The sequence below is a fragment of the Hipposideros armiger genome, unplaced genomic scaffold (assembly GCF_001890085.2).
Source record: "Hipposideros armiger isolate ML-2016 unplaced genomic scaffold, ASM189008v1 scaffold_460, whole genome shotgun sequence".
Classification (NCBI taxonomy): Eukaryota; Metazoa; Chordata; class Mammalia; order Chiroptera; family Hipposideridae; genus Hipposideros; species Hipposideros armiger.
This window is the reverse complement of record NW_017731810.1, coordinates 211,369-226,436: the sequence shown is the minus strand read 5'-3', so window position 1 is coordinate 226,436 and position 15,068 is coordinate 211,369. Positions and strand designations below refer to the sequence as shown.

At 50.2% G+C, this 15,068-nt stretch overlaps 1 protein-coding gene across 1 annotated transcript in view; it reads left to right on the top strand.

Moving 5' to 3' along the window:
• Positions 1-8,893, top strand: part of LOC109395260 (nodal modulator 3-like) — a 58,918-nt gene extending 50,025 nt beyond the window's left edge. Inside the window, 6 exon segments of the mRNA XM_019666126.1 lie at positions 1,439-1,573; positions 2,808-2,918; positions 4,735-4,836; positions 6,356-6,475; positions 7,608-7,700; positions 8,279-8,893. Of these exon segments, the coding sequence (XP_019521671.1) occupies positions 1,439-1,573; positions 2,808-2,918; positions 4,735-4,836; positions 6,356-6,475; positions 7,608-7,700; positions 8,279-8,410 (693 nt within the window). The 3' untranslated portion in view covers positions 8,411-8,893.
• Positions 8,894-15,068: the final 6,175 nt, after the last annotated feature.

The window sequence follows — 15,068 nt, the reverse complement described above, 5'->3', positions numbered from 1 at the left end:
GCCGCTGCCCCAGCGGGCCCCTGCCTGGCCCAGGCCCTTGGGCGAGTGGGCAGTGCCACTTCCCAGCTTCAGCAGGGCTATGTCTCCTTCACAAATTGCTCCCCACGCCTTTCCTCTCTCATGTGCAGAAGCCGATGCTGCCAGTTTTAAATGAGCTGGAAAGCAAATTCATGTGTCTGGGTGATCATAAATTTGATGGTTCTCATTTTTTAAAAAAATAACAGCTTTGTTGTCTTTGTAAAAGTACCATGTGCTCATTATACAATAGTTCAAGCAACATGTTCAAAAGGAGAGTTTGGAAGGGGGGAAAACCACCACAAAGCCAGCACTGAGTGAGCGCCATCCCTGACACTGCGTACAGAGACCGTCACAGCACACGCGATTTTAGGCCTGAGACCAGAACCATGTTATCCACGCTAATTTAAAAAGAAACGGTCGCAATCTTCGGGGTGTCCCCTCTGAGATGCATATAGACACCTTTGAATTTGGCCTGGTGCTCTGGGTCCTCATGTGTCATTGGACCAGTTGTGCTGTTGGTGACAGAAATGAGTGATGGTAGAAGTTTTATTTTTAACTCAGCTAGTGTAAGTGATCTTTTAACCTTCGGGGTAAAGAGACAGATCTTTTCTTTCAATATGTGTGTAAGGAAAAAACAATTCAGAAGTTTACAAACAATGAGTTCGTTTGTACCAAAACCCTTACTTTTAAGCTGCATTTTTTTTCTGATTTGCAGCCTTTCTAGACATTCCCTTTTGAACTCATACCCCTCTTGATCTACTTTGCCACCAGCCCATACAGCAGTGTAAAAAACAAACAGAAAACTGCATTTCTTCAAGCCAACTGACTTCCATCTCTTTGGAGGATTATCATCATGGGCTGGCTTTCTTAGAACAAAATACCACTGTCTGCCAAAAAATTATCCGAGTAAATGTATATGTATGTATCCTTCATAATGTGCAGTGTCACAAAAACGTTTATTCAGAATGGTGGCTTTTTTGGTGAACATGCTGTATGCCTATAAATTTGAGCAATAGAATAAAAACTATAAAGGAGGAAATGTTTTTTTTTTGAAAACAAGGAGAAAACCTGAAATCCTACTTCCTGGAAATAACATCCGTGGTAAACATTGGGGGCTGTCATTCCAGATACCTCTGGATGCATATGTGTATAGAAGGGAGGGGTGGACAGCAAGTAAAGAAGAATTTTATCAGAATAAGAGCGTATCATGCTTACAGTTTTGAACTGAGGAACCACATTTAATTTTTCTTGGGTAGAGGAAAGTGAGTGGGGATGGGAGGAATCGCAGACCATCAGATAAATGTTTCATCAGGGTGCCTTTGAAAGGAACCCTTTAGAAGGTGGACAGGCCGCAGACCGGGAGCTCTGGTGAGGCAGAGGAGCTTGCGTCCTCGGGAGGACCTGCAGGCAGCACAGGCAGCGCTATGACAAGCCTCTTTCTGGAGAAGTGACGCCTGGGTTTCCTTTGCAGCCGGGGTGTGTGTATCACGTTCAGCTCAAGGCAGAAGGCAACGACCACATAGAGCGGGCCCTCCCCCACCACCGGGTGATTGCGGTAAGGCATGAAACTCGTCAGCGCCCTTGTGGGGTGATTACTTCCCTGATCAGAAATCGTGTCGTGCTCCTCTGGCTGGCTGCCTTTCATCTGCTGTGGGGGCAGGGTTGGGGTGGGGTGGGGGGGACTTCAAATCCTAATTAAGGATCCTCCTGGAATAGTGTCATCTTCCCAAGCAGCGTCTTATGTGGGGTTTTTAATGAACAGCATGGCTGTCAGGCATCCAGAGAAGAAATTTGAACTCCTTGTTTCCCCACGTCCCCTGCAAGCTCTGATCATCATTCTGCAAGTTAAGGCTCTTAAGGCACAAGTAGCATTTTCAATCAAGGGAATGTAATAATGAGACCACGGGCTTCCTTGGTAGCAGGGCCATCCAGCTTCCTTACGTGCAGAGGACCTTGTTTTTTCCCTCCATTTGGTGGGCAGGGTCTTTTGATCTCCCAGACGGTGACTTAGCTGATTGATCCCTGAAGCAGCAGCCCTCCAGGTCACAGGAAGTGGCCGGGCCTCATTTAAAGGGAAGCTTTTCTGCCACGGAATAACTGATTTGCTAGACTGGAGGGAGGGCCGGGGTGGGACCAGAGGGACTGCCTGTTGGTGGCTTTATGAGGTGGCACTAGGCATGAAGGTTGTGAGGAGCTAGAGAGGGAGTTGGTGGGCCACTTAGGGCTGTTTGGCCCGGCAGGTGGATTTTCTTGATGTCTTTATGGCCCTTGGCGTTTTAAATGGCTGTGATGGCTGCATTTTACAGGTCTATATTTCCCTGCCGTGGTGACTTAGGCCAGAATCACAAGCAGTTGTGTGGACTATGGCCTGGCAGGTATGGACACGTGACAAACAGATGAGCACAGGCCTACCCAGCGGGGGCAGAATGTGGCTCAGCTGCTGATGGCCACCAGGCAAGAACATATATATATATATATTTTTTTTTCCAGGAGATGCTGGAAAATCTGGCTTTTATTGAATATGCAATTTTTAAAAATGGTAGCACTGGTTTTTTTTTTTTTTTTTAACTTGGAAAACAGATACTGTGCTTGTCAAACAAAATGTGTGTGTGGGCCAGGTGTAGCCCATCTGCTTACTGTCGGTTTGTGACCTTGGACCTAGGCTCCATCTGTGGCAGACTTTGCTCCCCTCATATAAGAAGGGAAATTTGTTATAGAACAGCCCCTCGGACAGCGGAGAGGTCTGTCTTCCCGCTTCCTTAACGCCAGCATTCTTTATCTCTTTCTAGGTCGGGAATAACGACATCGACGATGTGAACATCATTGTTTTCCGGCAGATTAATCAATTCGACTTGAGTGGAAACGTGATCACTTCTTCCGAGTATCTTCCAACATTATGGGTAAGGCTGTTTTGTTTTTAAGGTGAAAATAATGCTCTTTTCGACTTTGAGACGAGTGGGAGGAGGGTGTCTGGGCCTGTCTAGTGCTTGCTTTAGGGTGGAGATGCCAAGAGGGTTGAGGTTGAGATTCAAGAAACTTCCATCCCAGCGGGTATCTCTGGGAGAATGGTTGCTGATTGCTGGAGAGAAAAAGCCTTCCGGTTTCGGATAACTGTTTTTGCTAGCAGTGTGTATCTGCGGAAGTGTTATAGTAGAAGCCTAATGAATGATCAATACAATCTGGAGTCTGAAACGGAGAGACAATGTTAAGGCCAAGTGCCTCATAACTTTAAATTCTGTCTGGCTGGAGGTGGTAGGCAGTGGACCAGAACTCAGGAGGTTTGGGCCGTGTCCTGTCACCGTGGTCACTCACCTTGCCACTCTGGACAGTCACTTCACTACGATGCACCTCAGTTCCCTCCTCTTGTAAAGCCAGGGCGTTTGACTCAGTGACCTTAAGGTCTCTTCAAGCTCTACCAAAATGTCCATGTCTGCGATTAATGAAGACATGTTTATACAGTGCCCTGCGACCCTTTGGAAGATGCTAATGGATTTCCACGGGAGTGCATTTTTCAGAGGGACTCATAATCTTACAGACAGCGAAGTGTTAGACCTGGGTGAGCATGTGCATTTAGGTTTTAACCCACCTCTTCACTGCCCTTCAGTCCAAGGGTTGCCTTTGAGGGCCAGACAAGTAAATCCAGTGAGGAGGGTGGGTGGGCGTGGGGCAAACGGGAGAAGCCATGCCCCATCCGACGGGGGCATGATGGGAAGGGACGGTGCCATTCCACTCCCTCTGATTGTTGCTGTGTTGGCCCAGGGTTGACATCACTTTCCAGTTTTCAAGCTGGAAGTTAGAGCTATTTGAAATCACCTGATTTCTAAATGTAAGCAATGAATTCAAGTTCATTTAGAACCCTGTTCAGGCCAAAGGAACACATACATAGTCTTGGATGTGACCCATAGGCCTCAAGTATTTACTGTGACTTGGTTTTAGGAAAACTCGTCTTGACTTGTGTGTTCTGTAGAAACGTGTCAGCGTGGACCCTGGGAGGGGTGGCTCTGGCATTCAGTGGCAGGTGCAGGGTGGAGCCCTCACAGCCTCTAGCCTCAGCCAGCGCTGTAGCTTCCTCTTCTCATGCCTCATTACGCGGTGTGAGAGCGGGCAGCAAACCCGGGCTGGAGATAAAGGCCAGAAACAAAGCACTAAACTTTCTGGAAGCAGCCTGGAGGACCAAATGCAGAATGAGAAGGAGGCATTTCGACTTTAACGAATACCTGTGGAGTTAAGGTTACAGTGTATGGAGAGGCAGGGATGGAGGGTGAGACCCTCAGTGACATGGGTTGAGTCCCAGGATCCACCATGTATAAATTGTGCAACCTGAGGAGACACAGGCTCTCTGAGTCTCCTTAGGCACAAATAATAATGATGCCTGTTGAGTAGCCAGGATTGGTGACAATATATCTAAGGCACCTACTACCTGCCCGGCTTATGTATATATGTTAGAAACTATTCTTTTTAACATGATCATTATAGTGAGTATTATTACTATTTTGAGCATTAATGTATGTCATCACAATCTATTTCACATCTTACTTTTCTTTGCATGTCACGTAACTGGAGTCTCGGATGACTGAGGGATGTATTACACGTGTGGCCTTTCAGGGCAGGCCAGTTTCTCTTTCAAATATCCATGTTAACAAAGACTCTTTCTGAAATGAAAGGCTTATTGCGTTTCCATTCAAAAGCCCGCCCTGCTGTGTTTCTCCCCTCCAGGTGAAGCTTTACAAAAGTGAAAACCTCGACAACCCGATTCAGACGGTTTCCCTCGGCCAGTCCCTGTTCTTCCACTTCCCGCCTCTGCTCAGAGATGGCCAGGTAACGGCCGTGGCGCCGTTCTCGGTTCCGTCTTTGTTTTTATTCCACTTTTAGTTCACGGAAGCACAATTCTCTCATTTTCTCCCTAAGTACCACTCTGCAGAAATGGTCGACATTGTCCTTTCTGAATCAAAGGAGGTTGGGCTCTGTAGGGATTATTTTTCTTTCTTTCTTTCCTTTTTCTTTTTTAAACTTTATTGGGGAAAATTGTGTTTTTTTCCAGGACCCATCAGCTCCAAGTCAAGTTGTTGTTCTTCAATCTTAGCTCAGCTCTAAGTCCAGTTGCTGCTTTCAGTCTAGTTACGGGGGTGGAGGGGGAGGGAGCGCAGCCCACCATCCCATGCGGGAGTCGAACCGCCAACTTTGTTGTTAAGAGCACGCGCTCTAACCAGCTGAGCCATCTGGCCACCCATCGGCAGCTCAGCTCAAGTTATTGTCTTCAATCTAGTTGCTGAGGGTGCAGCTCACTGGCCCATATGAGAATCGAACCGGCAACCCTGTTGCTCAGAGCTCACACCCTTATCCAACTGAGCCATCTGGCTGCCCGGGATTATTTTTCTTTTCTTTTTTCTTTTTTTTTTCTGGGAATATTTTTCTTAATTAGTGTTTTTCTGTTTACAAAAATAATACACATTCATGGCAGGAGAGTTTGGGGGTGAGTGGGGATCAGACATAACCCCATCATCCAAAAACAACTACTGTTCATAAGTACCCTGTTGGTCTGTTTTCAATGTGTGTGCACATATGTGTACAAGTATAAATATGCAGATATGTTTATGTAGAAACGTGTCATCGTGGACCCTGGAAGGGGTAGCTCTGACATTCAGCATTCAAAGCTGAGACTCCCTTGTATGTTATTTTGTAGTCTGTGCTTTTCAATTTTGACTGTGTCACCCATCTTTGCCTCATCATTAAATCATTTATAACATGATTTTTAATGGTTGTACAGTCATCCACAGTATAGGAAATACTGTAACTGATTTAACCAGGGCCCTACGGTCAGACATCATTTACTGATTACAGAATGTTTATTATCAATTCTAATTGGACAGAGCAAACTATTGTAGTTGGCGTGATGGGAGCCTCCTTTGCAAAGAATCTGGTTCCTTTCTGGGGGCCTGTGCCTGAGGGTGTCAGCAGTGAGCCTGTGATGTGCCGTTCTGTCTCCCGGCTTGTTACCACCTGCCATAGGGGTGACATGCTGTGGCCTTTCTGTGTGTGAAATGGCTGTACAGCAGTGAGATAGTTTGTGATAGAATTTGGGGTTCCCTCCCCATTTCTCCGGATACCCCCTGAACTAGATTCTGGAGGCAGCACAGCACTGTGAAAATAGCTTGGGCTCCCCTAGGCTGCAAGCCTGCTCGGTGCCTTCCTGGCTGAGTGACCCTGGTGTGGATGTGTAAACTTGGGGAATTTGCTAGAAACATAAAGCCCTACACATCACAGCTGTATGGCAAGTTTTAGTTTTCATTTGCTTTGCCCCAAAATGCCCTTTATAAAAATCACTTTTTGTGTTCAGAATTACGTGGTGCTCCTGGATTCCACGCTCCCCAGATCCCAGTATGACTACGTCTTGCCTCAAGTTTCTTTCACCGCCGTGGGCTACCATAAGCACATCACCTTGATTTTTAATCCCACGGTAAGAAGAGGGAGCACGGGGCTGGCGGGAGAAGGAAAATTCACACAACCTGTGGCCTGGGTATTGGGAGGAGGGAGGACAGCTGTGTAACGGGCCCTTGGCCTTGGGCCCCTTTAGCACCTGGAGTTTGCGTTCTGGATTTCCCCGGATACGTTTCTACTTGTCTGGGTGCCGATGCCCTCAGTTCCTGTTCAGGAGACTGGCAGTGAGGGGGTGGAATTGTTTAGGTCAGTGGCTCAGGCGTGACTTTTGGGGATGAAGGTCACCACTGCGCCCTTCTGTCATGATTGATGGCATTGTGGTCCTCCAGGAGGCACATGATACTTGAACCCGCCCAAACTTCTAGAGCCAGCTGCCAATTTTCAGGACATACGTAGAGGACGCAGGAGCATGTAAGGGACGCCACAAAATGTAGGTTGTGGGCAACTGCAAGAAAACCACCTGGAGCCTGACTTATTTGACAGATTGTAAGAGAAGGAAACCAAAAACATACAGACGGGGTACCTGTAGATTAAAGGAAACTTACTCAGTTACCTGCCAGTTGCAACCTGTGGACCTTATTGGATCTCGTATCAACCAGACTGCAAAGAAGAACGGACGTATGCTCCGTGTGCTGATTGGTTCAGATGAAAGTTGAGGGTTCTATTGGAAGAAGGGGCGAATGGCCCCTGGGTAGTAGCAGCTGCTCCATCTCCCTCGGTGTCGTTTCTGGGACCAGCTCATTTACCACCATGTGCCTGAGCCAGGAACAGTGGGCTCTCGATACACCCTTATAGGAGGAGGCCCCTGTGTGTAGCTGGGGCTCAACAAAATGCGATCCGTTCACTTATCCCCCACAGGGACTCCCCGCTCCCCAGCGCTTGGTTCCCTCAGTTTAGATCAAGTTCAGCGGGTAAGGAATACCTGGCGATGGACTGTTCCTGCATTTCAGGGAGCGAGAAATGAGTTTGGATAGCAGAGGGCGCATCTGAACATTGATCTGAGTTGCCTCAGTTCCTTACTTTGGATAAAGAGAGTTTGGATCATGTGTGGGATGGCCCAGCGTCTGGGGGTAGCCGATTCGCAGGGCTGCTGGGTCACAGCTGTGGGGTAGTGGGTGGCAGGTGAGTGACGGTGCTCTTGCTGTTTGCAGAGGAAGCTGCCTGAGCAAGACATCGCACAGGGTTCCTACATCGCCCTGCCTCTTACGCTGCTTGTCTTGTTGGCCGGCTACAACCACGATAAGGTAGGGGATCCAGAGACCTTGCGAGGAAATGGGTATGTCAGCGACAGTGGTCCCTCACAGCTGGGAGATGACAGAGAAGGATGCCCAGTGTTATAGAAATGACATTTTAGGGTTCGAAAGGACCGTAAGGACCTCGAGGGTGACCCCAAGGCCTCTCTTCAAAGCCATAAACGTCTTGTAACATCTCTCCTGATCTTTAAGCCTGGGACACGCGTAGGCATGCGTTGCTCACATTCGGAGCCAGCCTGTCTCTGCTAACCCTCTCTAGTGCAAAGCCCTGCTGCTTTTTTTTTTTTAGCTGAGCCATCCTGCCACCTGTTGGCAGCTCAGTGGCTGCTCAGCTCGGGCTGGGACTCGCACCGCTGTTGCTCAGAGCTCGCACTCTTGAGTGAGCTCTTAACCAGCTGAGCCACTCGGCCGGCACCCTGCTTCATTTTGAACTGAGGTCACCTGTTAGCACGTAGTAGGTGGCGACCGGGACTGATGATGGAGGTGTGCTGATACGGAGGGCTCCAGTGCCCATTTGGGCAGAAGTGTCCTGGCCACCCCTCTCTCTCACGCTCCCCCTCTCTTTCCAGCTCATTCCTTTGCTGTTGCAGCTGACAAGTCGACTGCAGGGCGTCCGGGCTCTTGGCCAAACAGCCTCTGACAGTAGTGGCCCAGAAGATGCAAAGAGACAAGCCAAGAAACAGAAGACAAGGCGGACGTGAGGAGGAGGAGGGGCAGTGAAGCCTCACTTGGGGACAGGCCACAGCCAAGGGGCCCTGGCCGTCGCTGGCACGAAAGTCTGCATCTGACTGACTTCAGCGCCTGCTCTGTGCCCCGGGCGCCTCTGCCGGCCGGCATGTCCTCCCCTTGTCCGGCCCCTCGGTGCAATGCATTGAATGGACCCTCCTGTCTGTCACTCTGCTGAGCACAATTTATTTTCTGAGTTGAAGATAATTTATTATTATTATTTTTGTCAAAGAGGTATTTAAGCTGTGCTGGTGGTATGAGCATTCATTTGCAGGAAGAATTCCAGTTAACGGGTTGAGGGGGGGTTCCCATCGCGAAGTACCTGTTGGAGTTCCCTTCTCCCTTCATGTCCCTTTGCATCCAAGGTCCCTGCTGGACACCGCACAACGTGTATCTGCCACCAGGAGGGTATGTTAGGAGGTAAAAATCAATAAAATTACCCGTTCATTTGTGTTGTAGCTCATCTCAGACGTAGTCCTTGGATGACACTGGCGTAAGGCCAGGCTCGCAAATTGCGATGTCCAGAGGGGGCCACAGGTCCTGAGTGAAGGGCTGGGTCGAGAGGGTCCTCAGCCAAGGTGCAGTCTTACATGGTGGCTGTTTTGTGGCCTGTGTGGTGGCGAAGCAGGATGGTGGTGCTTGTGGCAGGGTCTGTAGGAGCCAGCTTCTCACTGGAGCTCGCTGGGGCGCTGCCCGGAGCGTGCACTCATGTTTCTGGAGGAGCCAGAAAGAGCGTTTTGTGTGAAATCTTTCTGTTGTAAATGTTAGCAGCAAACTCAGTTTTTAAAAAGACCACGTGCTTTTTGGTCCCACACAACATGTATGTAGGACACGTGAGGCCTGAAGGCTGCCGGTTTGCAGGAGGGAGCCACAGGAATTCACAGCTTCCCACAGCGTTCATTCAGCTCTTACAGGAAGTAAGTAATTAAGTCATGTTGAAGAAGAGGACACGTCCATCCAGCATTTAGTGAGTACCCCATATGGCGGGCTCTGGGGATATGAAGATGGGTAGACGACACTGTTGCTCCTTGGCGTGTGCTGGGCATTGTGTGAGGAGTGGATGAGCGAAGGCTTCGATGGGCACACGGCGCCTGCCTTCACAGAACGCATGACCCATTGTTGGGTGGGAGGCCAGCCAGGAAGTGGACAAGGGCAGTGCAGGGAGCAGAGGGCCTCGTGTTGGAAGAAGCTCAAGTGGCCGTGGGGGCACCGAGCAGAGGTCCGATCCCACCTGAGGGCTTAGGGAAGCTTCCTGCATGTGACCTTCGAGCCAAGTCTAGAAGGATACAGAGTGGACAGAGGAAAAATAGGGCAGAAGGTCTCGGTGGAAGGTCAGCCTGAGGGTTTCCAGACTCTGGGTGGCCCCCTGAAGAGTCGCCTGTGTTTCCAGCTCGTCTCCCTTGGGTTGTTTATTTTTTTCACCAGTTTGCATTTTTTTTTTTTTTTTTACTGTGGTAGGAAGTAAACTCTTGGGCATCTGGGACACAGGAGATACATAATCTGTTTCTTGGAGTGTTTTCTTACTGTTATTCCAAGTGGACACCTAGTAACATCCCTTTTAAATGTTAATGGGGCTTTTTATCGACACAGTATAAAGGTTAAAAGCTTGTGAAAGATACAAGTAAATGTCAACACATTCCATCCAGTTCCAGAGGCCGCCATTAAGTGGCAGTCTTCCGCCGTCGCTGGCCACAGTCACCTTTGGTGTTGCTGGGACTCCTAAACAACTCGCTCTGTTCCTGGAAAAAAGCTGATGTGTTTCTGCGACCGTTTGGAAGTTATCTGTACTTTTTTCATTTCCTGGACAGAACTCTGATCCCCCCTGTGAGGTGTAAGTGTTAGCGTTGTTATGGGATTTTGAATGGGGCAAAAGTTATATAAGACAGTTTTTTTTTTCCCCTGAGACAATTTTTTAAAATGTCTAAAATGGTAGGTTTTCGGAGGACTCCATTGCTTGTGCATTTTTGCTTACGAAAGTGATCGTAAAGTCTCAACGCAGACACCCGAAAGATGTTCAGGGAGGTGTCATTCTAAGATGCTGGCTTTACCTTCGTCTTCTTTTCTGGGTTTTCTGGTTCTGAATGTTATCAACCAGCCGGCAAGGATTGTCGGACATGGGGGCATGGGCAGGGCCGCAGGTGGGCATGACCACGTGCGTGTAGGCGCGGAGGGGCCGGGGGCTGCAGAGAAGAGCAGAGGGAATAGGCAGTGCTTGTGCTTAACTCTAGTGGTCTAACTGAGGAGAGGAGATTCACGGAACCAGGCAAAGGTGAATGGTTGCCCTCCCGAGTTAAGGGCACCAGCAGCAGAGACCAGCCTTCCCTGAGTTGTTACCGTGTGCCAGGCGCTGTGCTGAGCCCTTTCACGCACATGCTCTGGGATCTTCATGACCTTACGAGTGCATATCCTTTCAGTCCCATTTTATAGAGGAATAAACTGACACTTGAGACCTTGCAACTACTAAGTGGCAGAGCTGGGATTTGAACCGAGGTCTAAGAGCTCCTGACCCTTAGAGACCACTAGACCCTACTGTCCCTGCTGTGCAAAATGAGACAATGCAGTTACATGCCATGTCGTCGGGGGATAACCCAGGGGTGTAGAAAATGAATGTCGTGTGCAGGAGGTGTGGGCGTAAGCTGTACTAAAGTTAGTAAAGGCATGGAGACGTGTGGCCGTGTGCGTGAGGAGGGTTGGGTCATGGGAGGGATGGAGGTGAGGGAGGACCTTTTAATCGTCCCATCAGCATTGTTTCTGGAACCCAAGAGCTACGTAACTAAACGCTTAAATTCAGTTCCTTAATAGGCAGGATTCCCCTTTCCTGAAAAGCTGGAGGAACCCAGAGAGCAGAGTTGGGAAGGCTTTGGGGGACAAAGTCTGCGTGGTTGCATTCCGCCTAGCTTAGGCCGAGTGTTCATTAGGTGTGAGAACTGTGTCTCACTCATCTGTATGTCCGGTCCCGTGCACAGGGTGGGTGCTTGGGATAGGTACCAGCCTCACGGTGGTCCCCAGTGAGCCACACTGCCCTGTGTGGTCCGCTCCCACATTCAGTCAGGCCGGCCTGTGACCAATGGAAGGAAGATGGCAGGAGTGAGGGAAGATGTGCGACTCTTTCGGCTGAGTCATAAAAAGCAATGTGCTTCCCACCTTGGCTCGGGGGGAAGCCAGCTGCCTGGCTTGAGGACACTCAGGCTGTCTCGTGGAGAGGAGCTGGGGCTGTGACCAACAGCCAGTCCAGCCCGCCAGCCACGTGCGTGAGGCACCTAGGAAGTGGACCCCCCAGCCCTGGCCAAGTCTTCGGATGACTGCAGACCCAGCCGACATCCGACTGCCGCCACTTCATAGACCCCAAGTGAGTACTGCCCTGCTGAGTTCTCCCCAAATTCCTGATCCACAGAATCTGTGAATATGATATATGGTTGTATTGGGCCACTAAGTTTTGGGGTAATGTGTTAGGTAATTGGAACAGCACTCCATAAACGTCTGTTACGTGACTAGACGGTGACTGAGAGCCTCCCAGCAAAGGGTATTCCTACTTCTGTGTCACTCAAGGCTCTTCTGTGTCACTCAAGGCTCTTTCGGTTTCAACTCATAGAAACCCAACTCCAACTAGCTTAAGCAAAATGGGGGCGTTTCACGGATCACGTCGTGGAGAAGTCCAGAATACCTGGGCTGTATGCTGGTCTGGTTCCCGGGTCTGTCCTAGTCTCCTCGCTCTGCGTCCCTTTGTGTGTTGACCTTGTTCTTTCCTCCATCAAGGCTCTGGGCCGGCGCTCGGATCAGCCCTGAAAGACCATTTTGCTAGAAACTGCCAGATATTGACACCAGGGCCAAGGCTGTTTGCTCAGTCACGGCTCTGCCCGAGGCCGGGGCAGGGGCAGACGCTGGGCACACATCCACAAAAGTGGAGATGACGACGATTGACTGTGAGCGGTTTGGGAAAACCGCTTTTCGGCTTTTGCTGACCGGCTTCCGTCACCCAGCAGCATCGAGCCTACATCAGCCCCATTTGCAGGCCCGACAGAAAGAGAGCTTCCGTTTCACAGTACTGTGTGTCAGTGCTGGGGAAGGTGGTGGGCCAGCCGCAGTCTCTGGGGCCTGGCCAGACCCGAGCCACACCTACGTCTGTGCCATGGTTAGTGCTTGTGACCCGGGATGCGGCATTTTCTGACGAACACGTGGTCCCAGGTGGGCAAAACCCACAGAAGTCAGCTCCGCTCCCTATATAAAACTTGACAAGACCTGCTCAAAGTCACCCACCATGTTTGGCTTTATCTTTCCACTAGCTAAATGACAATGACCTTAATTATGACATGCCTAGAGGAGGGGAGAGACTAATATTCCTGTGGGCCTACTGTGTGCTAAGGCCAGGAGGCTCCTTTCTGGCCCTGGAATTTGGTCGAGTTGGGGAAGGTATGATATGCGGGAGCAGGTGTTTATGCTTCATGATGCAATGGTGGGATTTGGGTCACCAGCATTGTAACTACCACCCTTCTGCTGTACCTTACACCTGGGGTTGTTTAAAATGCCCCCAATTTACATACCCTTTCAAATGAGTGAATTTTTTCACTGTTCCACTATGTGGATGAAACAGCAGCCCATCTTGCAAATTGCTTTTGGAATGTGAAGATTTGGTAAAACAGACGAATGCATTGGAACTAGAGGTCCCCACATCTGTGCAGAGTCGATGCCTCCCGAGAGTTGCTGGTCTCTGCAGGGGAGGCAGCTGGCAAGGGGCCGGGTGCGGCATTTCCATCCTGTTCCTGTCTCTGAGCTGAGAGGGAGAGGCAGCTGACAGCCGCTGAGTGGTCAGACCCACGCCAGGCCTCTGGTGCTTCCTTTTCGTGGGCCAGGGAATGTGGAGAAGGAACATTTTGCTGCTGCCTTCCCTCGCAGTTTCAGGAATGCCTCACCTAAGTCATGACTGACCGCCAGTTATGATGGCAAAGAACTGTTCACGTATGAAGACTGTGACTCATATGGGTCTAGTGCAGGGGTTTGCTAGCTGTGGCCCTCAGGCCAAACTGGTCTGCCACTTGTGTTTGTAAGTCAAGTGTCATGGGGACAAGTATTAACTGAGCATCTAGCCTAATGCCAGACAGGAACAGAGCAGCGTGGCAGCGGGTGATTAGCGTCAGGGAAGGCCACTCGGAGGAGGTGATACTTGAGCTGAGACCTGAGAGAGAGAAGGGGCCAGCTCTGTAAATCTCGGGAAGAGCTGCCAGGCGGCGGGGACAGTAACAGCAAAGGTCCCGGAGAGCAAATGCGCCTCATGGATGGGAGGGACCGCAGAGAGGTCAAGGCCGGGGGACAGTTCAAGCTTCAGAGGACGGGCAGGGAGGAGAGCCTGCCAAAGAGACTGAGGGGACGTGGCCCATGAGGGGGAGGACGTGGGCACACGCTGAATAGTTGCAACAGAGATCATAAGGCCCACCAGTTACTTTCTGTCTATCGGGAAGCCCTTTAGAGAGAAAGTTCACTGACCCCTGGATAGGGGACAGAAGTCCTGTCATCACCCTTAGCAGGAGGGGCAGGGGACTCGAAATCCATTCAAGTCGGTCTTTCGACAACAGAGCACACAGCCGCTTCTTTGGGGCTGAAATGGATCGTTAATATTGAATGTGGACGACCTAACTGCTTTAGATGATTCAGTTGAATTTCCACTGCCTCTCGTAACGGGGGCCGGGCTGCATGTCTTCAGCAGCTTTCCGAGGCTCCAGAGCATGTTGAGTCTGAGAAACGTACATTTCTCTGAAAAGAGCGCCTCCCGACATGACAGGGGCTCACACCTCACTTGTTTCCTGTCCCTTTCATTCCCCTCGGAACATGATCAAATCATGATCCGAGCGCCACCGAGGGACCCTCGTGTCCCTGGGAAGCCGGGCTCCTTCGGCTCGCTTTCTGCTTTAATCTCTTTCAAGCCCGTGAGGTGGAGCGGAAGATTTTCCCTGGCTTCGGAGCCAGATAGGTCTGAGTGCAAGTCCTGCCCCTGTTATTTACTGGACCGTGTGACTTTGGGCGAGCTGCCTAATGTCCCCAAGCCCTAGGCTGTTCTGCAGTAAAGTGGGGATAACGGTGGCATTAGAGGCAGTTGTGAGAGCCCCATGAAATGATGCTCACGGAGCAGCGCCTGCACGGTTTGATTTGTGGGATAATTCCTGGGCAGAGGTGGGGCTGACTTTCAGCTGATATCCGCAGGTGTGGCTGTGCCCATATTTACAGTCAGGTGGGGGCTGCATTACCCAGGAGGGGATGCTATGGCCCGATGGCTCACTGATTCAGCAGTAGGACTTGCTGGCCTCGGGGTGGTGGCATCAGGCTGAGGCCACATTGTCACTCGGCTCTTTCCCCTTCTGCTTCCTGTGACCCTCACTTCCTTTCCCCCGGAAGCCCTCCCTTCAAAACCCACACCCCCCCAAGTCCCTGTCTCTGGCCTGCAGTTTCAGATCTGTTGGGTTGTTGGGAAAGTCATGACTCATTTTTGCAATGAAAAACATAGAAAAAAACACGTCATGACTTTTCTGACAACCCAACAGATCTCTCTGCAATTGCCGGAGCAAATGATCGATATTTGGGGACCCAGTGAGGAAGGGTCTTGAGGGGCCATGTGTGTGGGGCTGGTTTGGTGGGATCTGG